At 39.2% G+C, this 27,266-nt stretch overlaps 3 protein-coding genes across 3 annotated transcripts; all 3 read right to left on the bottom strand.

The window, feature by feature from the left end:
* Window positions 1-2,452: 2,452 nt before the first annotated feature.
* LOC107468657 (metacaspase-1) lies at window positions 2,453-4,829 on the bottom strand. Its single transcript, XM_016087987.3, has 5 exons — window positions 4,383-4,829; window positions 3,799-4,135; window positions 3,592-3,712; window positions 2,779-2,970; window positions 2,453-2,701 (listed from the first exon to the last, which is right to left on the bottom strand). Exons 1-5 carry the CDS (start codon window positions 4,738-4,740, stop codon window positions 2,642-2,644), a joined length of 1,068 nt encoding a protein of 355 aa, XP_015943473.1. The 5' UTR covers window positions 4,741-4,829; the 3' UTR covers window positions 2,453-2,641.
* Window positions 4,830-9,402: 4,573 nt separating this feature from the next.
* On the bottom strand, window positions 9,403-11,436 carry LOC107468656 (metacaspase-1). The gene is made up of 5 exons (XM_016087986.3): window positions 11,034-11,436; window positions 10,296-10,632; window positions 10,105-10,225; window positions 9,798-9,995; window positions 9,403-9,715 (listed from the first exon to the last, which is right to left on the bottom strand). The coding sequence occupies exons 1-5, from the start codon at window positions 11,398-11,400 to the stop codon at window positions 9,656-9,658; spliced, it is 1,083 nt and encodes a 360-aa protein (XP_015943472.1). The 5' UTR covers window positions 11,401-11,436; the 3' UTR covers window positions 9,403-9,655.
* A 1,629-nt stretch (window positions 11,437-13,065) lies between these two features.
* LOC107468625 (uncharacterized) lies at window positions 13,066-22,990 on the bottom strand. Its single transcript, XM_016087941.3, has 5 exons — window positions 22,913-22,990; window positions 15,938-16,908; window positions 15,532-15,670; window positions 14,351-15,460; window positions 13,066-13,747 (listed from the first exon to the last, which is right to left on the bottom strand). Exons 2-5 carry the CDS (start codon window positions 16,801-16,803, stop codon window positions 13,397-13,399), a joined length of 2,466 nt encoding a protein of 821 aa, XP_015943427.1. The 5' UTR covers window positions 16,804-16,908; window positions 22,913-22,990; the 3' UTR covers window positions 13,066-13,396.
* Window positions 22,991-27,266: the final 4,276 nt, after the last annotated feature.

Genomic DNA, 27,266 nt, shown 5'->3' with positions numbered 1-27,266 from the left:
CTTTTCTTTGTCCCGACTTGGATAGTAGGGTAGGTTGGATCGAAAAAGGGGTTCACTAAGTCGGGAGTTTTCTTCCATATTGATATATTTTTCTGCCCTTTCTTGGATCTCATTCAGAGAAGTCGGGTATCTTTTCGATATTGATTTAGAGAAGGGTTCTTCTTTGAGGCCATTGACCAGACCCATGATTATGGCTTCAGTTGGTAGATTTACAATTTCCAAACAAGCTTTGTTGAATATTTCCATGTAGTCACGGAGGATTTCCCCGACCTCTTGCTTTACTCCTAGTAGGCTCGGGGCATGTTTCGTTTTGTCTTTCTAGATGGAGAATCTGGTAAAAAATTTTCTGGCCAGATCGTCAAAGCTAGTGACCGAGCTGGGGGGCAGTCCGTCAAACCATTTCATTGCGGCCTTGGTTAAAATAGTCGAGAAGGCTTTGCAATGAGTAGCGCCAGAGGCATCGGCCATGTACATTCGGCTTCTGAAGTTATTGAGATGGTGGCTCAGGTCAGATGTTCCGTCATAGAGGTCCATGTCGGGTGATTTGAAGTTCCTAGAAACTTTAGCCTTCATGATCTCTTCTGTAAACGGATCTTGCCCTCCCAAGGGGCTTTCTGACCTAGTGGCCCGACTTCGAAGGTCAGCGTCCATCTTCTGAAGCTTTTCTTCTAGATCCTTATGTCTTCTTACTTCTCTTCTCAATTTTCTTTCGGCCTCTCGTTGTCACTCGACCTCGTGTTTGAGCTGTCTCAAGCGATCTTATTGTCCATGGACCATGTTCAATATCTTTGTCGCGTGAGGATTATCCTCGTCCCTAGAGTGGCATATTTCAGAATGGATCCTCCTTGGATGAGAGTTTTCCGAAGGCCCTTCTCCGTGAGATCCTTCCATATGTTGTGGTGGAAGGGGAGCACGACGACATGATCTTCTGGCTGAGCTTCTTGCTAAAGTTCGGATGCGACGTGACCATCCTTTGGTTAGTTGTCTGCCATGGTTGTGGGATGACTTCCAGGTCCCTGACAACGGTGCCAATGTTCCAATGGTTACCTGAAATGTTGATTTGGGGCTGAACGTGAGATCCAGGTCTCTCTGAGTGGCAACGTCTGACTTGTGATGCCGAGGTACAGCCTGTCCAAGTTTCTCGTGGGGAGGTGGGGGTGGTACCTGCAAGAGACTCTGATACTTAAGTTAGCAAGGGTTTTAAGTAGGATTTTAGTAGAGTAGAACATGAATTATACCTGAGGGTGCCAGTGTATTTATAGTAGAGTAGATAACCACCTTTTTGAGTAGTTCCACCTTTGTTTTGGATAATCGTTCCCTTTATCTTAAGAGTTTGTTGAGATCTACCTTCTAGATAAGGTAGAGATAGTTGGAGAGATTCGGGGAGGCAGTTATTCAGATAAGTATAAGCTTCCCCTTTGAATTGTATCCGACCTCTTTGAGGAGGTCGGGTATGCGGTAGGGACCACCCTCTTAGGTGGCCATTTTATTCTTATTAGGTCTAGCTTTTGTGTTTTGGGTTAAGGTATGAACAATTTTCACTTCTCTTCTTTTAAATGTTTATTACATATAATTTGAAAAGAGTATTAATGTTGTGATTAAAAGTTAAAATTAAGATTCAATTTTTTAATAAAAATAATTTTGAGTTAATTTTTTAACTATCAATATAAATTTTTTTATGCTAATATCTAATTATATTTTTATATACATACAAAGAAAAAATATAATTTTTAAATAACAAGTATAAAAATTAATTATTTCTATTTGTACAACAGACTTAACACCTAATCAAATGTAAAAATATACACATTAAATTTTTTTAAATTTTAGATAATAAATTTTAAAATTAATTATTAGTAAAAAATTAAATTCTTTCACATGAAAATTATAACGGAAAATCTTATTATTTGATTTTTTTATCTATACAGAGACTGATGTCTTCTTAACCAAAGAAAACTTTTGTCCTCTACAACTTTTTTTTTTGTAAAAGTAATTTGATTCTATAAATCTTTTGTACCATAATCTATAATGTCATGATAAAACCGACATAATTTTAAATATTTATATTTTTATAATATTATTATGGATAAAAATACTAATTTATATATAAAATTCATTTCGATAGAATTTATGCTATTTTTATCCCCAACCACACTCCACGAGTTTATTTTCTCACATAATATAAAGAGTTTATTTCCTAACATTTTAATTCAAAGACATATAAGTCTATTAATTAAAAATATAAAAATATCATTAATTTTTTAAAATATAATATATTGAAGTTTTTTTGTCTAAAATATATAAAAATAAATCGGTTCTTCAAAAAGACTTAAATGTCTCGCGTTTTAAAAAGTAAAGAATATTTTTATATTTTTAATTAATCTAAAACTTATTTGTATAAAAAATCAAGAACTTATTTGTCATTTGCTCTAATATAAATAAATATTGATACTTTGTTCCTATGCTAGCAAGGAATTGGATTAGCAAGTTATTGAGGATTGGAGAAGCACATAGTTGAAGAGTACAATATCCTTATTAATGAGTATACACGTGGAGTGAGGCAACGCTTATTACGGTTATAGTATATAGTTGCCCTGTTTCTGTTTGAAGGCATAAGTAACAAGTAACAAGGCAGCCACCTTCACATTAAAATAGGCTTTGAATAAATATCAAACTTTTCAGATGAAGATATCTGTGGCTCCTGCATAGGATCAAGATTCAAGTTGTTAACAAGAGAAAGACATAAATAAATAGGTAGATGAGAGTTGATTATATTACATGAGCATATTGCAGGCGAGATTCCATGGCGGCATAATCTTGGTAGTTAGGACCAAACTGTCCTTCCTTAGCGTCGCGGATGGTGGAGCGCATAGCATTCAGCAAGCGGCCATAAGTCAGTTTAGCTTCATCTTGCATGGCTTGAATGAAACTGTACGTCAACGCTCCACTACTTTCCATGCCGCTAAATGCCTAATCAACTTCTCTTTTAGTTTTTAACGGTAATTAAAAAGTGAATCACTTTTAAAATTCACATGCACATATTTTTGTATGAAGTTACTAGTTCAAAATCGTTAAGATAATTTAATAAGTTTAATTAAATTGTTATCTAATAATTTCTTAATTATCAACTTTACAAAAAAAGTTTAAGGGACAGTATTTTTATTAAAATTTGGCCAGTATTTAATTAGTAAAAGAAAAGTGAGTAATTATACACTATTGGATAAAATTTCAGATTATTAAAAATACTAATAATAACAATAATAATTAATTGATAACTACAAATCATAAAATTTATTGGCCCTCTAACACTCCTCAACTTCACATAAAGACAAAGATAAACTGCATGTGATTATTTATCTTGTTTATTACATGGTAACTACTTCAGTGAAGATTTTATAATTATTATCATGTGAAAATATTTTATTTTGACCATTAAATAATAAATTATAAAACTTGATTTTTATATGTTATAAAAATATTATCTTTATTTAAAGTGCGACTAAACAAATAAGTCACACTTTTTAAACAAATATCATAATATTTTTAACCTCTTCACTAGAGTAGTTGCCTTATTAGTTATAATATACTTACCGATGTATCTGCCGCACTTCCATCATCATCACAAGCAGAAATGCAAACAGCTACTCCTCCATTTGTGCCTTTGTATGCACCTCTGCGGCTTCTGTGATCTTCCCATCCATAATAACCTTTTCTGTTTAAATAACACAAATTAATCTCAACTTTCTGTTTTATTTTTTTATTTTTTTGCTGATGTAGAAGTGTAACTAACTAACTAACCGGTTCATCCTGCACATGAAAGGTAAATCAAGAACAGTGCCGCTAAAGCATGTATCAACAAGGGCGTGGAGCTTGGCGCCACGTGGCAGAGGGCGGACGATTGTTGCATTGATCTCATCATCAATTATCTTGCCCTCATGCTCATAATCAACAGGGCAGATTGCTTCATCATACCCATCAACCTCATCCATGTTACGGTCGACTACCCTCGATCCGTGACCGGAGTAGTAGAACACCAATGAGTCCCCTGCCCGGCAACCTTCCACCAACCACCTCATCGCCATTCTCATGTTGTGCATTGTTGGAATTCTTAGAGGGTTTCTCTCTTCTGGATCATCTGCACCCAACAGCACATGAATAATTATATCTCTAACAATAAGTTAAGCTTACTAAGTTCTAATCATCCTTTTTGCAGGTGTTTAGTAAATTAAGCTTGATCCCTAAAAAGCTAGGCTCAATTGTTAATAAGCCGATCTCACATCCAACCGTATAATCATCAAACCAGAGGACATAACATAAAACATGTAAACATCATGACAAATTAACAAGGTCAGCAGTGAGCATGCTATTATTATAGTAGGTACCTGTGAGCATGCGAATGGAATCAGTAGGGAAACCCAACTTGTCAATGAGAAAGTACTTCATGCAGTGAGCATCATTGACAGCGCCTTTGATCCTGTTATCTTGCTTAGCATAGCTAATACCAAACAACACAGCTCTCTTGTTACCATATGCAGAAGCAGGAGAAGGCGGCGGCGGGTAAGGCCTCGAAAATCCAGGAGCAAAATTGATGAAGGAAGGAGTGCTGTTGAGTAAAGGGTAGTTGGGTTGGACTTGTGGATAGCCTTGGCAGCCAGAACACAGAATGTAAACATTATAGGCTTGCATTGGCACCACCACAGGCCTTCCACACTGCATGCATCTTGCTCTTCTACTTGCCATCCAGATGATAATGATTTTGAGATTTGCACAATGTTAAGAACTTGACAAGAAAGAAGACATACAATATATGTTCATGACCTCAAATTGGATGTGACATTGTTAAATTAAATGCTGTATTGTATTGTATTCCTTTTATGGGATGAGACATATCTAGAATCAGATTCTACTTTCAATTTTTTTTTTAATCTCTAGTGGACTACGAATATATCAACACACCAACATATTAATAAATCCATAAAATGAAATCTATGGATATAATTTCAAGAATCAAGTCTAATTGCTTGTGTGGACTTTCCTTCGCACAACGATAAGTAAATGCATAGCATATATATTTTCCTTTTTGACCAAAGTCTCTGTGACAATGGACGGTCCAAAATGGAAATTCGATTTTGGGATTCAATGGATTTGCTCCACAGGAAAAAAGGAGCCTAATTTCACAGTCTAACTTGAAGTTATAACAAAATGACTAGAAGCTCTTGGTTGTTTATTTATGTTGATTCTATCATGTTCTCAATGAAGGCGATCATTGGATTTTTGGCTTAGCATCAACTTAAGCAATATATAAAAGTTTAACATATCATCTTTTGGTTTACCCAGATCAAAGTTAGTGAAATCTATAATAGATTAATAGTTAATGATATTTGAGTATCAATGCTTGGTACTTAGTTCCCCCAAGTTTGGAGTACGAGACTCTCGTAGCTTCGTTCCTCTGTTTAGAATGAGATATTATTGATCCACATTCATGGATAATTTAACAAGTGATTTCCTCAACAAATAGGAAGTTACAAGAATCATTAAAGAGGGATAAAACATTAATCTAAAATAATAAAATGGTAATATACAATAGTCATAATAACAAAATAAAAAGTTACATTAGTCACTAACTCACTACAGTATAAGGAACCAAAAGCTTATCGGCCAAAAATTAAACAAAACTATATTAATTTATATCAATAATTAATTAATTTTAAATTTTTTAAATTCAAAATTTAAAAAATTTTAAATTAATTAAGTAAACCTAATTAAAACCTATAAAAACCTTCTCTTTTTTCTCACATTAATCTATCCACTTCTAACAATCACAAATTCGAAAAATATATAAAAGAACATCTATTTAATATGAAAAAGAAACATTCTAATACTTAGTAGAAGAAACATCCATATATATTAACTCATAAAAATTTTGAATTCATCCAAAGGTATTTGGCTGGATTTTGACTGATATGTTTTTGGTTCCCTAACTTTACTCGTTATCTTTTGGTTTTTATAGTTTGAAAGTATCTGCTTTTATTTCATATTTTAAAAATATTAAACCAGTTCTATGGTAGCATGAATTTTAGTGGTTAAGAGTGGTCAATTATTAATCCATGAGTAAATATATGACACCTGACAAATAAAGTTATGAATCATACATACTTAATTAACGCTAAATATGTACAACTTGTGGTAAGACATCCATTGTTATGTGAGGACAAAATTGGAAAATGACACCAAAAAATGAGTAATGATAGTTGGCCGACCACTGTTTCTATGGCGATCGCACATCTCTATCGACGACGATGGTCAGTCGTTGCACCTCTTTCTGATACACACGTTCTGCGCTGAACTCCATCATAATTGTTCTTCTCACTACACAAAAAATTGAGTACCATCGAATTTACTATTGAATTTATTTCGTCCGATAGTAATTATTGTCGGATTTTACAACCGACTACCAGTTCAAAAAATTAATTGGTTACTGGCGAATTTTTTCGATAGTAATATTGGCGCCAAAACATATTTTGTGCCATATTACCGTTGGATTATTTTTACGGTAATTCCGAAGTAATGTCAAATTTTATTTTTGAAATTTGAAATAAATGGTCAATTTTAATTTTAAATTTATATTTTTTCACAAAATTAGTTGGTAATTTATAAATAATACAAACTTATATTTAAAATAGATAAATAATACAATGTGCAAATTAAATAAAAGTCAAATACACTAAATAAAGTGCAACTACATGCCTACAACAAAGAAATTTTAAATTTAGGTAAACAAGATAGATGATATAAACTACCTAAAAGGTTTAAAATAGAAACAATGAAAATAATTACCGTTCATTTCTCAGCAGGGATCTTCATGTAGCTGGGCCAGAACTAGTCGTAGATCAACTTGATGACATCTCATGAGTACACGCGTTCAGGTTCGATAAAAATCTAACAACAACCCACAAATAAGAATCAACCCTAATCATTAAATCTAGAAAACAGGAATGAGGAATCATAATCATGAAAATTAGAAAATAATAATTAGCAATCCAAATCAACATAAATCTACTAAACAGGAATCAGGAACTTTCAACAATAACAGAAATCATAATCATGAAAACTAGAAAACAATAACTAACAATTAACACTTAAATTAACTAAACTAGAAACAACTCAGACACTTTTAGCGATAACCATAAATAAGAAATACATGAGTATTGAACGTGTTACTTACCCCATATCATTATCAGACCAAATGCGCAACCGTGTGGTGGAAGGTGGTAGAGGAGAAACAGCTGCCACCTCACTTCCGTGACTGGACTCTGAGGCCCCGACATTTATTGCTCGAGTTGGTGTTGCCATGGATGCGGGCTGCTGAGCAATCGAAGGTGGCGTCGCCGCCATGGACAGAGGCACATAGTTGGGGTTAAGGAATAAGGACCATGATGAATGGCTGCTCTGCTAAACCCGTAACCTGTGGTGTCATCGGCGTGGTCGGAGTAGAGGGAGAGGATCCAGAAGTCCTAGGGGGTTCCCGAAGAAATCTTCTCTCTATCCCAACCACGGCTACGACCACGACTAGCAACTTGATCTGCAGCACCTCTGCCTGTCGACATGTCTGCAAATAACAATCATCAATGCAACAATTAACACAATTAGACAATTAACAATTTCAAACATTTCAACAATTCAAGATCTAATGTATTTAATTTAACCTAACTTAATCAACCCAAATCTACTAAGATTAGAAAACTAACACTGAACTAACTTTAAACAGATTTAAAATTGAAAGTGAAATTTTAATCAAACTTAAACTAAATAAAACTAAAATTAAACAATTATCAAACAATTTCAGCAACAATTTTCAATAAAACAGTCATCAACGCAGCAATTAACACAATTGGATAATTCCAAACACTTCAACAATTCAAGACCTAATGTATTGAATCTAACTTAACTTAATCAACCTAAATCCATTAAGATTAGAAAACTAATCCTAAACTAACTTTGAAACTGATACAAAATTGAAATTGAAATTCTAACCAAATCTAAACTAAAATTAAACAATTAGCAAACAATCTCAACAACAATTTCTCAATAAAATAGTCATCAACGCAGGAAATAATAAAATTAATGAATTCCAAACACTTCAACAATTCAAAACCTAATGTGTTGAATCTAACCTAAATTAATCAAACTAAATTACAAACTCTAAACAAATTCAAATTACAAATCCAAGAATCACAATAGCATGCTTAATTACCTATGAACCAAGAGAAATCCTAATAAAAAAAATTCTAATTTTACTCTAAAATCTAAATCAACATAACAACAAAGAGTAGTTTAACTAAACCAAATTACTAACGAAAAATTAAAATCTAATTAAACCATAATAAATTTAAAACAGAGAAGATTAAATTGGAAATTAACAAAATCTCAAAACCAACCTCAGAGCAAGAAAAGTGGAGCAACGGTAAAGGTTGCGACGGTGGAGGTGGCTCACCGGAGTGTGCCTCGGTGGGGAGAGTGATGAACATTGCGGTGGTGGAGGCTTGGATTGCATTAGAGGTTCTGCTTCCCCAAATCCACGTTGAGCGCGGCCGGCAGCAGAAGTTTTGGCTCGCCGAGAACAGTGGAGCGGCGGCAGAGAACCAACAGTGAAGGTGGAGACAATGATGAGAGAGAGGGTGGTGATGAAGAAAGAGAAGGGGAAATTCAAAATGGGAGAGACAAAAGTTCGCGCTATCATCTAGGGCATGGTTATCGTCGATTCTGCATGTGCAAAACGCAATGTTTCACTAAATAATGTTATCGTCGGATTTACCAGCCAGTAAATTTGACAGTAGTGGGGGCGCCATAATTTTTTTCTGCCAAATATTACTGTCAGAACATCAATTCCAATGATAATATTTGACGATTACGAGTTTATAGCCAAATCTGACCGTAAATTCGACGGCAAACTCGCCAATAACGTCCGACTCTAAATTCGACGGTAAATTCAACAATACTCATCGTTTTACTTGTAGTATCTCCAATTCTCCTCACCAAATCCTAACAATTCACTTCTTGCCCTCACTGATGCGCTGCACGCACACCTCCATGTAGAGCCCCACCGGCCACCACAAACGGTCTTTTCCTCGCCGAATTCCAACAATTCACTGCTTGCGGCGGCTTGCAGAACCCACCCTTCCAATAGTAGACACCCATCACAGCTCGAACCGTAGTTCTTCATTCCCTCAACACAGAACTAAGCTTTCAACACACGGTTTGGAGATCTTTCGATATTTTTCCAAATGCCGTTACCAAATTTTCCATCCAATTGCATTATGGAATTTTCGCACTTTACTTAATCTAATTTTGTGTACCAAATGATTTACGGCTCTTCATTAGTCGAGTTACATGTCATTAGCATAGTCAAACACTATTTCCATAAATTCAAAGATCACACATGTCGTTCCTACATGAAACATTTTAGCCACCATAGCCACGAACAACACTTAGCCACCACAGACTGCAATATATATATAAAAGGGTTTTGCTTAAATTACAACTGCATTAGAAACTTCATCATAAAAAAACTTGCTAGCTTATTGGTTAGCTAACACGGTGAGGCAACGGCTATTTCGGTTATGGTAATAATATAGTAGTTGCCCTGTTTCTTTTGTCACAGTAAAATGGGCTTTGAATAGATTTCAAACATGTGAGATGACGATAATTGTGGCTCCTGCATGCATGCATAAGGCATTTCAAAATTAGGATCAAGCTTGATGTTGTTATACTTATGAACAAGCTAAGAGGAAAATTACATGAGCATAGTGCAGGCGAGAGTCCATTCTGCCATAGCCATACTCTTCAGCTTGATGACCAAAATGTCCTTCCTTAGCATTGCGGATTGTAGACCGCATGGCATTCAGCAAGCGCCCATAAGTCATTTTAGCTTCACCTTGCATGGCTTGAATGAAATTGTAAGTCAAAGCTCCTGCACTTTCCATGCCGCTAAATGCCTAATCAACCAAAACATAATCCTCAGGCTTTTTGTTTTGTTAGAAATATAGTCATTCATGTTCCTTTTCTTATCAGACAGTTTTTGAAAAAAGTGGTTTCATGACTAACCGATGTATCGGCTGCATTTCCATCATCATCACAAGCTGAAATGCAAACAGCTACTCCTCCACTTGTGCCTTTGAATGCACCTCTCCGGGTTCTGTGATCTTCCCATCCACAATAACCTTTTCTGTTTAAATAATACAAATTAATATCAACTTTTTTTTTTGCTGATGTAAAAGTGTAACTAAGTAACTAACCGGTTCATCCTGCACATGAAGGGTAAATCAAGAACAGTGCCGCTAAAGCATGTATCAACAAGGGCGTGGAGCTTGGCGCCACGTGGCAGAGGGCGGACGATGGTTGCATTGATTTCATCATCAATTATCTTGCCCTCATGCTCATAATCAACAGGGCAGATTGCTTCATCGTAGCCATCAAGCTCATCCATGTCATGGTCCACTTCTCTGGATCCGTGACCGGAGTAGTAGAACAACAATGAATCCCCTGGCCGGCAACCTTCTACCAACCACCTCATCGCCATTCGCATGTTGTGCTTTGTTGGAATCCTTAGTGGGTTTCTCTCCTCCGGATCATCTCCACATGCACAACATTTCTTAGTATTATAAACATAGAATCCACCAAATAAATGAGATCATTCCTTAATAACTACTTAAGTTAAACTAACAAAACTCTAAAATGGTCATTTTCGCAAATGTTTACTCAAGCTTCAAGTTTAAAATTAGGCTCAATTGTTAATTGAGGAGTTCTCAAGTCCCTACAGAAATTGTGCCCAAGTGGCCAAAATGTGAGTTGGTTAAAGTGGGACCCACCCCCTTTCTATTTGATTTCAGCAAGTGAAATATAGGCCTTATTTCATTGCCTAGTTTGAACTATAATCATCAAACCATAGGACATAACAATGAAATTTTAAGATATGAAACATTTGACATATCTAAGGTGCATTTATCTAGTCTATAATAGATATAATTAAGTACCCGTGAGCAAGCGAATGGAATCGGTAGGGAAACCCAACTTGTCAATGAGAAAGTACTTCATGCAGTGAGCATCATTCACAGCACCTTTGATCTTGTTAACTCGCTTACCATAGCTAATACCAAACAACACAGCCCTCTTCTTACCGTATGGAGAAGCAGGAGGTGGCGGTGGCCGGGGCGGGCAAGGCCTCGGAAAGCCAGGAGCCAAATCGATGTAGGGAGAAGTTCTATTTGGTAAAGGGTAGTTAGGTTGTGGTTTTGAATAGTCTTGGCAGCCATAACACACAACGGAAACATAGTAGCCTTGCACTGGCACCAACACAGGCCTTCCACATTGCATGCATCTTTCTCTTCTACATGCCAACATGATGATGATTTTGAGCTTTGAACAATGTTAAGAACTTGAGAAGGAAAACATTATTAGATTAAATTCAGTTTGTTGTTGTATATATTGTATTGTAATATTCTGTTCCTTTCGGTTGGGATGAGACATATCTAGAATCAGATTCTACTTGCCATTTTTTTCTCCAGTGGAATGCGAATGTAAAACACATCAATATGAATATAATTTGAAGAGAGATAATTTGAAGAGAGAATCAAGTCTAATTGCTTGCGTGGACTTTCCTTTGCACAATGATAAGTAAATACATAGGATATATAAAAAAAAAAAAAAAAAAAAAAACAAAAAAAAAAAAACAAAAAACATGGCACTTGAACTAAGGCTCGTTGACTATCTTTTCCTGTTTGATCAAAGTCTCTATGACTGACAATGGATGGCCCAAAATGATCCATTTGGAGGGTTCAATGGATTTGCACCACAGGAAGCCTACTTTCAAATTGTGCTGTTTGAGCAGAACAATCCATGCACACTTATTATGTTATCATTTTATAATGATGACTAAGAAGGGAAACATTGCTACAGCCCAATTCACTAGTTTAATTTCAAATAGCATTCATATTAGAACAAGGAATTCTTTGTGTAGAGAGAGATACATCATTACCTGCCTAAAAAAATTTGATGATTAGACACAATCGATACCAGTAAATATCAACTCATATATAAAATAACTTCCATTAAACCAACCCTGTACATGGACTTAGAGAACTTTTCTGTGGTGTAACTATTATCAGTCTTTACATGAAGTTCTAACAAATTGATTATCATAGTTTTTACATGAAGTTCTAACAAATTGACTACAAGTCTCACATTGTAGTGGATCGTACATGCTTTGAAGAGTAGTTGGGAGATTCTACCTGAAGGCTTCTCCTTTTTTTAGGTGCTGAAGACACATGTGCATACTGCAGGAATGAGATCAATGAGAGAGTACGGAAAAGCTGAGTTTCTACTTGATAGCAGATCATGAGTCCTACCGAGCATCATCTGTCAGTTGCTTACACACTTGTGAGAATGAGATCAATGAGAGAGTACGGAGAAGCTGAGTTTCTACTTGATAGCAGATCATGAGTCCTACCGAGCATCATCTGTCAGTTGCTTACACACTTGTGAGACCCATGATCTGCTACAAAGTAGAGACTCAGTTTTCCCATGCTTTCTCACTCACGTGTTATTCCTATAGCCTGCACATGTGTTTTTAGTACCTAAAAATAGGAGAAGCCTTCAGCATAGTAGAATCTTCCAGAGTAATTTTGTCTCTTCATTCATAGTTGATGGAAAACCGTGCTTCATTTCACACACACACATTGTTAGTTTGTTCCTTTCCCTTTACCTTGTATTTGATCAACGAAGAATCGAGTAGCTTCAGTTTCAACCCAGAAAACGTGCTACTAATAATGCATCCCACGTGTCTATGACTATGCTTCTGTTTATTATTCTCGCAATAAATAAACAAGAAACGGATTCCATAGTCTTCTTTTTTAATAGCTACCCTAAATTCTACATTAGTTTTTCCTCCTACGGTATTATACAATTATGGTTGGTTTCATTACCTCAGTAATGTTTCACCGGGTGTAATTATCGGATACACCTAGTGATTAGCTATGTTAGGAAGTTCAAATTCACAGGCCTTAGTACTGTACTAAACATCATATAGACTGCAGCAGAAAATATTACAACAGAGTATCATCAGTTCCCCTGAGTATATATATAGAGATATATACAGGACCATGTGTGATTACAAACAAGGATAAATTGATCATGGCCACAATTAACGATACCATCGGCACCAAATGCTGAAAAGTTTCTTCTGGGTCATCTTCTACTTATCTCTCATGGATCATAGCTTCCAAAGTAAGAGGCTACTAGTTTGAAGTTAACAGGAAATTAAATACACTTCCTACAACTGCAGTCATTACCGCAACTGCGAATCAGTAATTACCAGTCTAATATGGTTGCCATTTGGTGATCAACTGTCCAACACATTAATTTGACCAGAGATTTTTGCCTTACAAGCTGGACACATGAATCCAACAGAATCAGGTTGTATTTCAGAATTAAGGGCATCATGGTTGAACTCTATTCCACACCAAACACACACAGTTGTAAGCTGCATAACTTCTTGTGATTCAACCTGAACAGAAGAGGGATATGTTGTTTCCATCACTGTTTTGTTTATCGTATCAGTTTGCACATCAGGCAGTGAAAAGGAATCTTGAACACTTGTAGCATCATGCTTAGTAGTACTGACTTCATCCAATTCCTGGAACCGCTTCACATTTTTATACTCATGATCTTCAGTACAAGATTGTTTTCCTACCTGTCAAGAAGCAATAGAAACAATAATTTTCAAGGTTACACATGAGCACTACTGACTAGGGTGAGACATGTCATAGCAGGGGTGCACATGGTAGCTACTCCAAGACACACAAGGAGCTGGAAACATATGCTAGCTAGTAAAGGGCAAGAAAGACATCATGCAAGCATATCTGCTCAATCAGTAAAGAATTTCTATTCCTGGGACATCCAAATGATCCAATAGAATCACAAACAATGGACTTGTTAATCAACAAGGAAAAAACAAAGGAAGTGTTTTATTCCTTGTCCACTACAAAAGGCCTGCATGCTAAATCTCCAGAGGACTATGTACCATGTTTGGCCAAAAAAAACCAATGGTTATGGATCCAGAAAAGCTATACTCAAAAGCTGTATATGAAATACAATGGTTCAATACAAAATAAACCTCAATAGAGAAAAACAGCTGGAGCTAACAATAATATCCCACATGCCATGCATGCATGTCATATGAAAGACCTCAAATCAATCACTTTCTAGGGCGACCTTGATCTAATAGGGTACCCCTTAGTTTTTCAACATATAAGATCCCCTACAGAAAAGGCATCCCACAGGTTATGCCTTATACCTTATAAGAGCTGAAAGCAGGAGAGGAATACAAAGGTTGCATTTGGGATATAGGAGATTTAGAAACCCTAGAGTCGATCACATTTTCTTCAGAAGCTGGCATTAGCAACTCTTGAACATTGGTCCTAAGAGGAACATCTTTGCAACCATCTGAACCAATTCCCAATTCATTCTTATTATTGTTATCTTCATTAAACTTAAACTTTTCTTTGATATTAGAGCAACAAAAATTTTCATTCTCCCCAGAATCTGATATTTTGTCCTTGCAAGATAAATTAAGCAAAGGGCCTTGAGAAGCTCCTCCCATATCAATCCCAGACTTATCAAACACTTCAACAGATGGATTACCATTTTTCTCATTTACACATAACAAACCCGTGTGATCTAGACAAGTAACCATCTTTGCATCAATAACTTGGCTATCATCATCAGTTTCCTCTTCTTCCACATCCATGTGTAACTCTGGACTATCCTGCTGATTTAAAACTTGAACAACATTTGTTCCATTTAAGCTATCTTCCATTTGCTGTTCTGACTCAAAGTTTATATCTTGATCCAAGCTACAAGCAGCAACTTTCGAAGCAGGCTCCATGTCACAATCCTCCATGATAGAGCTCTGAGCAATTTCAATAAGGGCATCCATCCTGGAGAGTCTTGAAAGCAGCATGTCCTCCCTCACTGGAGACTTGTCTGTCCGTTGAACATTTTCCAGACCTGACGAATCTTCAGCCTGCCTCACATTACTCCTAACATGGATCCCCACATGAGAACTGTAGCGACGCCTTTCTGAAAACACCTTGTGACAGAACTGGCACTCAAACTTTCCATCTTTAATTATAACTCCATCTCCAAGAGAAGATCCAAGCCGATATCGTCTTGTTGTTCTCTGGTGAAATGACAATAAGTGCTGCAAGTATGAATCCTTCTCGTCAAAGGTCACATTGCATTTGTGACATTCAAATAGGTCATGTATTTCCACGTCTGCAAGATTTTCCAAACCCAACAAGGCCAATTCCATCCCACGTTCATTAGAAACAGAAAAACTAGGTACATCTGAGTTAGCTACAACAATCTGCCATTCACGTTGATCCTCATGGGCAACACCTGCAGACTGCAGTATAATGGATAAATCACACGTCATAAAATCATAATAGATCAACAGCTGCAGCATGGATTACTTACGTGTTCAGTGATTGCTCTTTGTTCCTGCGGAAAATTCTCACTCCTATGACCGATTTGCAACGGTGCATCACTATGGCCAATAAGAGACTGCAAATAGGAAGCAACTTCTCTACAAGACATAAATTGCTGTCCACTAGGGCTGGAGAACATCACAGAAGAAAAAAATAGTAAACATATAAGCCCTAGAAATTTAACAGTACTGAAAATAGAAAATTTCTTAGCATCAACAAATCGCAAATTATGCATACCAAAAGACATAACTAATTTTCAATTTTATAGCAAAGAACAAAGTTAGGTGTGTCTTAACTCTTAACTATGTCAAGAATTTCGCAAGCTTATAACAGAAAATTCAAATTGCAAACGAATATTAACATGTATGAAAAGGATTAACTTCATTGTATTGAACCTTATGTATCTGCGACAATAGATCCATGCGCGACCATCCTTTCTCTTCAACCCGAGAATAAGCTTCCAACCAAGCGGTAATGCGTCACCGAAATTGGCAGCGTCCACAATCCTCCTCTTCCTCCTCCTGCTTCCCCACTGTCCCTCTAAATCCCTCAGAAACCCTAACAGCTCCTCCTCTCCCTGCAGTCCGTCAGTCCGCCTCCTCAGCTCCTCCGCAAAAGGATCCTCCGCCTTCGCTAGATCCATCAGATTGATCACCACTCCGTTCTTGTTCACAATCTCCATCCCGCTGTAGGATTCCTCCAAGTTCACCTTCACCTTCGGCTTCCGCCCTCTCTTCCTCTTCCTCTCTCCGAATTTCACCATAGCGAGCTCTCCTCTCCCTTCGCCAGCACCACCTCCGTGGTAGGCGACCAGCGCGGAAGCGGAAGAAGGCGGAGCGAACTCGACTTGGTCGAATTTGGGATCTTCCCTGATATACTGTTTCAGATAATCGATGATCACCCGGTTCTCGGCATTTCCAAGGTCATCGGAAGGGAGAGAAGGTAGCTTAGCGGCGGGGAGGAGGCCGGCAACACGGCGTCGGCGGCCGGTGGGAGAGGACTCGGGGCGGCGAGGACGGGAGTATGTCTGGCGGCGAGATCCGGCGCTCTCGTTGAAGAGAGACGGATCGATTTTGGGAGTGACGATGTGGCGACGGGTGGAGTGGAGATCGAAGGCGGAGAGGGAGGAGAGAGACAGGGCATGGAGCTCCGACTGTGAGAGAGTTGTAGTGTCTATCCGAGCCAGGGATTCTAAGTTGAGAAATTGCTGCTGCGCTGGCGGCGCCGGCAGCTGCGAGGTAGCTGCAGTGGCGGTGGCCATTTTACGCCACGGCGGCGATGAGATCCGTTTCTCTTTTGTTAGCTGAGCTAGGCCGAAGAGTGAAGATTTGACTTCGAACTTGGAAGTTTGACTTGCTGTAGCTGTCTTATTTAATTTGAGGTAATGACCAAATCAATATCCAAAAGATTAAAACGCTGACATTGCAGTACCTGACTATTGTAAACGACAAAATGGTACCTGGTTAATTTTAAAAATTGACAAACGTATTTGTAATCTGGTCGGATCAAAATTCCGGTGAGGACAATGCTTATGTGGACACCGGATTATGCTGACAAATAATGTTTTAATTGAGTTGTAATTTCTAATTAATTAATTTGCTAGCCTAGGTGGAAATTAGGTTAATTGGAATTTAATTTGCCCCCAAATCATTACTCTTTGCCCTAATCCCAAATCAACAAGTGTTGTTACTGCTGGGTGATTTACTGTGACTTGGTGTTTCACTAAGAGTAAAACTGAAAGGTCACGTAAAGAGGGAGAGACGTTGCCCTGGTTACTTGGCGCGAAGAAGAACGAAGAGGATTTGAGAGACATTGTCGAAGTCGTAGCGTCAACAGGGAGGGGTTGGTAGTGGCATCATCGCAACCCCAGTCTTCGCTAGGAAGAACGCTACGTAGAGGTAAGTTCACCTTCACTCCATCCTCTCATTTATGTGCCTTCTGTCGACAGTATTATTATAATGTTGATTGTTTTATTCATTGTATCTTCCCTCTACGATTTTTTAGATGGATCGTTTAGTTACCTTTGTTTATCATCACATGGGTGCCTTGAAAAGGGGTGTTGACGGTAAGGTGATATACGACGGGGGTTTAGTAACTAAGATACACAGGTGAATGTGGAGACATGTAATTTGTTCTTTGTTGAGGGTTTATTTCTAGACTTGGGTTACCCTGGATACAATGAGGTGTACTGGCTAGAACCTGGTTTAGAGTTAGGTAAGGGTCTTAGAGTGCTTAGGACAGATGCTGAAGTCATGAGATGTGTGAGAGTGCGATGAAGAATGACAACACTGTACACCTATATTTTGATCACCCCATTGACGCAAACCCTGAAATCATTGATGAAGAAGTCGTGTCTGATGGTAGTAGTGATAGTGTGGTTGAAGTCAATCCAGATGGTGATAGTGTCAAGGAGGATGAAGTTACTAATAAGGTTGACGATCATGCTAATGAGAAGGAGAATGAAGGTGTGAATGAGACCAGTGGTGAGGTTAATGAATTGGAGATGGTGTTGAGTGTGGCTGTGAAGGAGAATGTGAATGAGGGTGTAAATGAGGCCACTGTTGATGTTAACGAGTCGAATAAAGGTGAGAGTGGTGCAGGGGAAGAATCTGCAAATGACGGGAATGCGGAGAAAGATACTGAAGGAGCATCAGCTCCGGAGAAAGCTGCTAAGAAGGTTAGAAAGAGACATCCAAGACCAGCCCCTAGTGGTTTACCCCGAGAAAGAAGAGCTGCTGAGAATGAAGTTCCTGAGAGTAACCATGGAGAAGCTGAAGCTGGGAATGAACCCACAGAGGAGACCAATGCTGATGATGTTGCTGGTCTGAATGGAGGTTCTGAATTTCGAGAACCTTTCATGGATGAGGAAAGGGCAGAGGAACCTGTTACAAAAAACCCAACAGGTAAATTAGATTTTTTTTTAGTTAGAGGATATGTGAATAAAAATTGCTTCAATTCTCATGTGTCTCAAATGACTCTGCAGCAGATAATGTAACACAAACTAGTGGGAGGGATAATGCAAGGAGAAATCATCCAAGGCCTCAACCGTCTGGGCAAAGAATTGTACCTGAAAAGGAGGATGAAGCACCAAGGGTAGAGGTGCCTAACCCGAATAGAGAAGATGGTGATAGTGAACCTGAGATGTACCAATATGAATCCGAAGAACTCTGTAGCCCCCCTGCAACTGATGACGAAGAGGAACCTGTATTTCCTCAACATAATCCCAACACGCCATATGGAAAAATAACTCTGGAGTTGAATATGGAGTTTGAGACCATGGAGCAATTCAAAGCAGCAGTGCAGAAGTACAACATACAAATTGGGAGACAGGTGTTCTACCTTAGGAATGAGAAGAAGAAGTGTAGGGTGATCTGCTATGATCCAGACTGCCCTTGGTTGTGCTACTGTGCCAGGACCAACTACCCAGCATCCTTTCAGATAAAGACATTTGTGGACGAGCATACGTGCCCCAGGAGTAACAAGAGTAAATATGTTTCATGTGCTTGGGTTGCTGAGGAACTGGTCCCATAGCTGAGATCCATCCCAACATGCTGCAAAGAGAGGCACATGAGTGGTTTAAAGTGGAGTATGACATCTCAGTCAACGAGAGGATGATGTATAGGGCTATGGACAAAGCCAAGGAAGTTATTGAGGGAACAGAGAAAGATCAATACCTAAGGCTCAGAGACTACCTTAACGAAATCATGAAGGCTAATCCTGGTTCAAGAGCCAACATGGGGACTACTCCACAGCCAGAAGGGTTGCCTAGGTTTAGAAACTTGTACATCTGTTTGGCTGCTTGCAAAAATGGCTTTAGAGCAGGGTGTAGGCCATTTATTGTTTTGGATGGGACGTTTCTGAAAGGGTACTTTGGAGGGCAATTACTAACAGCAGTTGGTCAGGACGCGAACAATCAGTTGTTTCCAATAGCGTATGGGGTTGTTGATGCAGAAACAAGGAAAAATTGGAGATTCTTTCTGGAGGAGTTGCACACAGACATTGGGGACTTCAATGAGAATGGCTGGATTTTTATGTCAGACCAGCAAAAGGTGATGTGGACTATCTTAATGTTTTTTGAGTTCCTGTAAGTATATATAAATTAGTTTTCAAATGTCCTCTAATTCATTGTGGTTACCATTCAATACAGGGACTAATCCCAGCATTACAGGACGTCATGCCAGGGGTGAAGCACAGATTCTGTTGTATGCATATGTGGAGAAATATGAACAAGAGATGGAAGGATAAGGAACTTAAGGCAACATTTTGGCAATGTGCAAAAGCAACTACTGATCAGGAATTTAATGATGCAATGGGAGCTGTGAAACGGATCAACAAACAGGCCCGGGAGTATTTGTCAAAATTTGAACAAGAACAGTGGTCGAGATCAAGGTTTTCAGACTGGCCAAAGGTAGACAGTTTGACAAGCAACAACTGTGAGTCATTTAACTCAACAATCGTGGGACTTCGGGGGAAGAGCATTTTGACAATGCTTGAGGAACTTAGGTTCTACATCATGAAGATAATGGCAACTCACAAAGACTCACTGATGGCTTATACTGGAAAAATAGCCCTTGTACAAGTCAGTAGGTTAGAGAAAGAAAAAAGACAAGCCAATTACTGGGAAGCACAATGGTGTGGTGATGATGAGCACAAGTAGTTTGAAGTGACAAAGTGGCAACATAGAGTGAGAGTCAATACACGAGAGAGGACATGCTCATGCAGAAAATGGCAGCTCACTGGACTACCATGCTGTCATGGGATTGCAGCAATCCAAAGAAAGAATGAGAAACCTGAAGACTATGTCCATCACAAGCTCACTATTGAGGCTTATAATAGGACTTATATGTTTCACATTAACAGCATACCTAGTCAGGAGTACTGGGAGCATCACGAAGGGCTGCCATGTCTGCCCCCTCCATACAAGAGGCCTATTGGCAGACCTACAAAGAAGAGAAGAAAGGATAGCACTGAGCAAAGTTCTGGCAGCCAATACAAGGCCAAGAGAAGCTATGGACAGATAACATGCCAAACCTGCAAAAGGGTGACCAACACAAAAACCATTACTTATATGTATTTACTTTACCTTTTATGTCCTATCTGCAACTTTATTAATGCTGCTTTTCCTTACTCATGTGTTTTTTGTAAGGCTGTACATAATAGCAGAACTTCTCCTCACAAAGGAAGTAGATCAGCAGCTGCAGAACCAGATCTTGATGAGGATGAAGCTAGGGAGCAAGAAGCTAACTGGGAGGAGACCATGGAGGCTGCACATGCTGCACATGTTGCAGATGAGGAAGAGCTCACTCAAAACCATCCACAAACTCAACCTGATCAGGTAAAGAATGTGATTTATTTTACCTTCTTGTCCTAAACTGTTGGATCTGTCTCCATGGAAGATTTGATTTCATGAATGCACAAACTGATACAGAATAACATCAATGATGGCAACACTACAACAAATGCTTCAGTCCCTAATGTAGCCACCACACCAGCTGCAACCAACCCATGTGCTCCAACAGCTAGTTCAAAACCATCACCAGCACCAAAGAGGAGAAGCAGACCATCTTTTGTCAGGGGCAATCCAGTTCCACCAAGAGGAAGAGGCAGCACCACTCGAAGAGGAATGGCAGCCACTACAACACCTCCAACTCCAGCACAAAATACAGCAGCTGCACCACCACCCCCTGCTCAACCTAGTCTTGTCAGCCCTGATGTTGGGTCTAGATCCCAAATTCCTGCATCTCCATCCAATGTTGGGCCTAAGCCTCAAGGTCCATTACTTAGGCCCACTCTTCAGGCCCAACCTACAGCACCATTTAGGCCCCCAACTGTGACTAGGGAGACCATGGCAGCAGCAAGCCCAGCCACACAGAGCAGGTTCACAGGCTTCATGCCCACACCATCCTTGAAGAAGAAAAAGCCATCCGGACCACTACTATCAAAGCCATCAACAAATGACAAGAAATGAGTTTAGATTCTTGGGTTTTTCAGTTTGTTGTTATTTGCATTTTGGACATGATTTACTTAAAATGCACCCAACTGCCATTATGGCATGTAAGTGCTAACCTAGTGTTTCTGTGTTTTGTTACTGTCATCTTGGGTCTGTAGCAGTTACTATGAACATCTGTCATTTTGGTTGTCTTATTTGGGGCCTGAACTTTGTTCCTCTAAATAGTTAATGGTTATAACTTGATGTTATTTTGGTGTTTTATTCAGTTTATGTTTACAAAACTAATTGACATGGCTTACATAGATTCCATGTATCTTGGTCAAATCACAACAACAACAACTTAATCAAAGCACAACAAGAACACAACATACATTAATTTATCTCAATTACATTGAGGACAAGATTACAAAATTCCAATCTCTCACTGTTATACTATTATAATCTACAATGCCTACCTACTTAGCCACCCTAAACATAATCAAAGCCACATTTAACTCAATCAAAATACACATAAAAATTAGGCACAACTCAACCCTCTTCAGATTCTCCTTCATGTCATTCACCACAGATAGTACCATCATCATCCTTTGAATTTCCTGTCCATCCCCACAGTCAACATTGATTCTGCCTTTCTTTTTGGGTTCTAATTTGCCCAGCATATTACTGTTCTCTGAAGAAACTTCTCCTTCCACACATTTCGCTTGTATTTCATCCAACCATTGGAAATACCCGCAACGCATTTCTGTGTTCTGGCACAACACGAAGAGTTCAAACATCAGAGAACAATCGAAATCTAAAAATGAATAAGAACCAACGATAAACCAAGAAGGAATATTATTCTACTTCCTCACCAATTCATTACAATTCCAATCTTACCTTCCACAGAGGGCAGTGTAGAAACCATCTATCAGGGTTGCTACTTGTCTTCGACTTCAACGGAACCACTGGAAGGGGACAAAAGCAACAGCCATCGTAACTTTTACTCACAATGACCGAAGCACCATCCACGTCGCAGGATTGCATCGAGGGCTACCTTCTCAGCGTTGCAGATTTTCCACGAGCCCTTGCAGAATGCATCTTGCAATCTTGGATCCCCTACTGCGAATGAACGAATAGAGAGCGTTGTTGATTTGGGATTAGGGCAAAGAGTAATGATTTGGGGGCAAATTGAATTCCAATTAACCTAATTTCCACCTAGGCTAGCAAATTAATTAATTAGAAATTACAACTCAATTAAAACATGATTTGTCAGCATAATCCGGTGTCCACGTAAGCATTGTCCTCACTGGAGCTTTGGTCGGCCAAGTTATGGATATGTTTGTCAGTTTTTAAAATTAACCAGGTACCATTTTGTCGTTTACAATACTTAGGTACCGCAATGTCAGCGTTTTAATTTTTCGGGTACTGATTTGGTCATTACCTCATTTAATTTTGGTTGGTCTTAAATTTTCATCCAAACCACGTTTAAGGGATCATGTTAGAATTATGTTAACACAAGTATGAATAAAGGATAATAAATAACGAAGTTCGTATATTGATATTATATTACGAGCACATGTATATGTGTATAAAAGAATAATGTTTAGACATTTTAATTTATTCTTTTATTATTCAAATATATATTTTAAAAAATATAAATGGTTAAAAAATTTATTTTTTTTATAAATTTAAAACATAATTAAGGATATTATAACTTAAAATTTTTATCTAAAATGATTCCTCTTTGTTTATTATGTACGACTCTTGGAATAGCAAATCTTTCTCGTATTGAAATTGAAATTGACGTGTACCCCACCAACCTCGGAGATAAACCCACAACTGATTACTGATCTAAGAACTCGGAGAAACTAAACAAAGTAGAAACTCCCAACTAAATTGTGGACAGGTCAGCATCATCTATCAACCATCACCCACAACCACAGAACCCAATCCCTCAAATCCGATCACGACTCTACACAGGTCAAAGATATCAATAACGGCACTCATCTAACATTTTGAAAACAAACAAACTGACATACTACTTGTCTATAAAAACAAACCTAATAAACCACGAAGAGCCAGGTCACATAACTCATTTCAGTTTATCACTCCTTATTCTTATATAATTCATATACTTACTTGAGCGTCGGAGTGCTTTTTGTAGGTGCGCCCGCCGCCGTGTTTCAAGAGGACCGAGGTTAATCCGCGACGACCCCGGACGACGTCTAGCTCAGCCGGAGGTCCGAACTGTCACCTGGAAGTCACATACCTCGGTGCACTCAGGACGGAATATTTGGCGTCCACCGTGGGGCCCGAAAGTTACACTAACCCCACTTTCTTTCCACGTTGCATTTTGTGTTCTTCTCTTACGCGGGGGTTTATCAACCTTCCGACATGGCTGACAATGGAGTTCATCAACTCAGTCAGGCCGAACTTGTGGCCCAGACGGCCGAGCTGCAAGCGGAAGTCAAGAGGTTAGCAGAGCTATCAACCCAGAACAGCAAACGAGAGGAGGGCAATTCCAAAGGCTCAACCCAAGGCGGCACCGATCTAATATGTGTCAACCCCCCAAGGAGAAACTGACCTTGGACAACCCATTCTCTGAAGAAATCACGAATTATCAAATACCGAAGCATTTCACACTTCCTTCCTCCCTTGAGCCATATAAGGGGATTGATGACCCCCGAGCTTCTTTGCTTTGGTTTTCAAAATTACCTGCAGGATCAATCGCTTCCTTCGAGGAACTAGCAAGGTCTTTCATCAACTAGTTTGCAGCAGCATGAATCTACATACACGGATCGGACTACCTTAGCACCATCCGCCAAGATCCACAAGAAAGCCTGAAGGATTATATGACCAGGTTTACAGATGCCACCATGGAAATACCTGATCTAAATCCTGCCGTCCACCTACATGCCCTCAAGGCCGGTCTCCGACCCGGAAAGTTCAGAGAAATAATCGCGGTTACAAAGCAGAAGACACTAGAATAGTTCTGGGAAAGGGCAGCTGGACAAATGAAGATTGAAGAACACCATGAGGCCGACAAAACCGAAAGAAGACCAAGAAGGGAAGACAACAGAACACCAAGGTCGGCGAGCACTAAAGACCTCAACAAATCATTCAAGTTCATCCCAAAATTCGACAACTACACCAGATTCAATACGAAGAGGGAAAAGATAATCAATGAAATACTCAACGCCAAAATTATAAAACCACCAACAAGAGCTGGGAGCTACCAAGATCAGCGATTCGTCGACAAAAGTAAACACTGTGCCTTCCACCAGAAGTATGGTCACACAACCGACGAGTGCGTGATAGCCAAAGATCTCCTAGAAAGATTAGCTCGGCAGGGCCTCCTAGATAAGTACATAGAAGGAAGGAAGTATAAGGAGAGCGACAGGAACAAAGAAGAACGCCAGCAAACCTCAAGCAAGGACACCAATAAATGGTCAAATAACAACCCACCTAAAGGGGTTATAAACTGCATATCTAGGGGATTCGCGGGAGGAGGCGAAACAACCTCGGCACGGTAGCTTCAATGCTAGCAATCGAAGGAACAACGCTACCAGATAACAAAAATACGCCCGACCTAGAGATCACTTTCAACCAAACTGACATATGCTCGGCCGCCCCTGACTCAGACGATCCGGTAGTAGTCTCTATCCAAACAGGCGACCTTTTGGTAAGAAAAGTCCTTTTGGACCCAGGTAGTAGTGCAGATGTCCTCTTTTACTCTACTTTCTCAAAATGAATTTATATGAAAAACTAATGCAACCCTCATCCGGAGAATTAGTAGGATTCTTTGAAGAAAGAGTGCCGATCAAAGGTTATATATGGCTAAGGACAACAATAGGAGATCACCCGTTATCAAGAACCATAGACATACAATACCTAATAGTTGACTGCCCCAGTCCTTACAATATTATTCTCGGAAGACCTGCTCTGAACATGTTCAGAGCAGTCATATCCACTTTTCATCTATGTGTTAAATTTCAGGCACAAGGCGGCAAGATAGCAACAATACATTCTGACCGCCAACAAGCTCGGCAATGCTATAATGCAAGCCTAAAAAGGTCGGACACAAGCCAGAAACAACATGAAGTCCAGTCAATACATGACACGGAAGTTTTGTCCTTAGCCGAGCTTGATCCTCGAGGAGACACCCAAGAAAGACCTCAACTAGCAGATGAGCTCCAGAAGATTCAACTGACCCGCACACCGAAACAGGTAACATACATCGGTCAAGCACTACAGGGACAAGAGAGGTCGGAGTTGATAAGAATATTACAAGCCAATGCTGATCTATTAACATGGACCCCAGCAGACATACCCGGTATAAGCCCAGACATAATCTACCATAAACTGGCCATTGACAGAACAAGCTAACCTATAGCTCAGAAGAAGAGGAACCTCGGGGCAAAAAAATCAAGGGCAGCCTTAGAAGAAACAGAGAAGCTCCTTAAATCCAACTTCATCAAAGAAATCCGCTTCACCACATGGCTCTCAGTGGTAATGGTAAGAAAAAACCCAGGTAAATGGCGCATGTGCTTCGACTTTACAAATTTAAACAAAGCATGCCTTAAAGATGCTTACCCTTTGCCGTGCATCGATAAACTTGTAGACAATGCATCAGGTTTCAAAAGCTTAAGCTTCATGGATGCATACTCTGGCTACAACCAGATCCTCATGCATCCAGAAGACTAAAGCAAGACAGCATTTATAACTGAACATGGTAATTTCTGTTATAGAGTCATGTCATTTGGTCTAAAGAATGCAAGTGCAACTTACCAACGACTGATGGACAAAGTATTCCGGCACCAAATAAGTCGGAACATAGAAATTTATGTTGATGATATGGTCGCCAAGACCACTCAAGAGCGGTCACACTGCGACGACCTCGAGGAAATATTCGAACAGATCCGATCATACAATATGAGACTCAACCTGGAAAAATGCGCCTTCGGAGTTCAAGGAGGCAAATTCCTCGGATTTATGCTAACCTCACGAGGAATTGAAGTGAACCCTGAAAAATGTGAAGCAATACTCAACATGGCAAGCCCTAAAACGATGAAAGAGGTACAACAATTAGCAGGAAGGGTAGCCGCAATATCTTGGTTCTTGCCAGCAGTATCAAGCCGATCATACCTGTTCTTCCAGACGATCTTAAAGAATAAAAAATTCCAATGGACAAAAGAGTGCGAGAAGGCGTTTGCCGAGCTTAAAACTATCTTATCATCACCACCTGTGCTGCAATGACCTGAAGTCGGTAAACCCCTATATTTATATTTGTCTATTTCCAATTACTCTATAAGCTCGGCTCTTGTCATCGAGACAGGGAAGACACAACAGCCAGTATACTTCGTCAGCAGAGTCATGCAACTAACGAAACAAATGTATCCGAGGATAGAACAGCTAGCCTTAACACTCGTGGTCATAGCAAGAAGACTAAGGAACTATTTTCAAAGCCACACAATAATAGTAAGGACAAACCACCCATTAAGGCAAATACTGACAAAACCAGAACTGGCCGGACGTTTGACCAAATGGTCAATCGAGCTCTCGGAATTCGACATTCAGTTTCAACCAAGATCGGCCCTCAAAGCACAGATCCTCGCCGACTTCATCACGGAACTGACTCTTGATGAGCACAACAAAACATGGAAGTTACACGTGGATGGAGCGTCAAGTCGGGAAGGAGGTGGGGCCTGGATAATCCTGAAAGAAGAAGACGAAGTGGTAGCCGAACAAGCCCTCTAGTTCCACTTTTTAGCAAGCAACAACCAGGCCAAGTATGA

This window comes from Arachis duranensis, chromosome 10 (assembly GCF_000817695.3).
Source record: "Arachis duranensis cultivar V14167 chromosome 10, aradu.V14167.gnm2.J7QH, whole genome shotgun sequence".
In the NCBI taxonomy this organism is placed as follows: Eukaryota; Viridiplantae; Streptophyta; class Magnoliopsida; order Fabales; family Fabaceae; genus Arachis; species Arachis duranensis.
This window is presented reverse-complemented; position numbering and strand designations above follow the sequence as displayed.

Coding starts and splice junctions, on each gene's coding strand:
- LOC107468657 (XM_016087987.3), bottom strand. CDS start 4,740: ATGGCAAGTAGAAGAGCAAGATGCATGCAGTGTGGAAGGCCTGTGGTG. Junction 3,713..3,798: donor TTCATGTGCAGGATGAACCG/GTTAGTTAGTTA, acceptor TTATTTAAACAG/AAAAGGTTATTATGGATGGG. Junction 2,971..3,591: donor GAAGTGCGGCAGATACATCG/GTAAGTATATTA, acceptor GAAGTTGATTAG/GCATTTAGCGGCATGGAAAG.
- LOC107468656 (XM_016087986.3), bottom strand. CDS start 11,400: ATGTTGGCATGTAGAAGAGAAAGATGCATGCAATGTGGAAGGCCTGTG. Junction 10,226..10,295: donor TTCATGTGCAGGATGAACCG/GTTAGTTACTTA, acceptor TTATTTAAACAG/AAAAGGTTATTGTGGATGGG. Junction 9,996..10,104: donor GAAATGCAGCCGATACATCG/GTTAGTCATGAA, acceptor TTGGTTGATTAG/GCATTTAGCGGCATGGAAAG.
- LOC107468625 (XM_016087941.3), bottom strand. CDS start 16,803: ATGGCCACCGCCACTGCAGCTACCTCGCAGCTGCCGGCGCCGCCAGCG. Junction 15,671..15,937: donor TATTGTCGCAGATACATAAG/GTTCAATACAAT, acceptor GATGTTCTCCAG/CCCTAGTGGACAGCAATTTA. Junction 15,461..15,531: donor AAAGAGCAATCACTGAACAC/GTAAGTAATCCA, acceptor ATTATACTGCAG/TCTGCAGGTGTTGCCCATGA.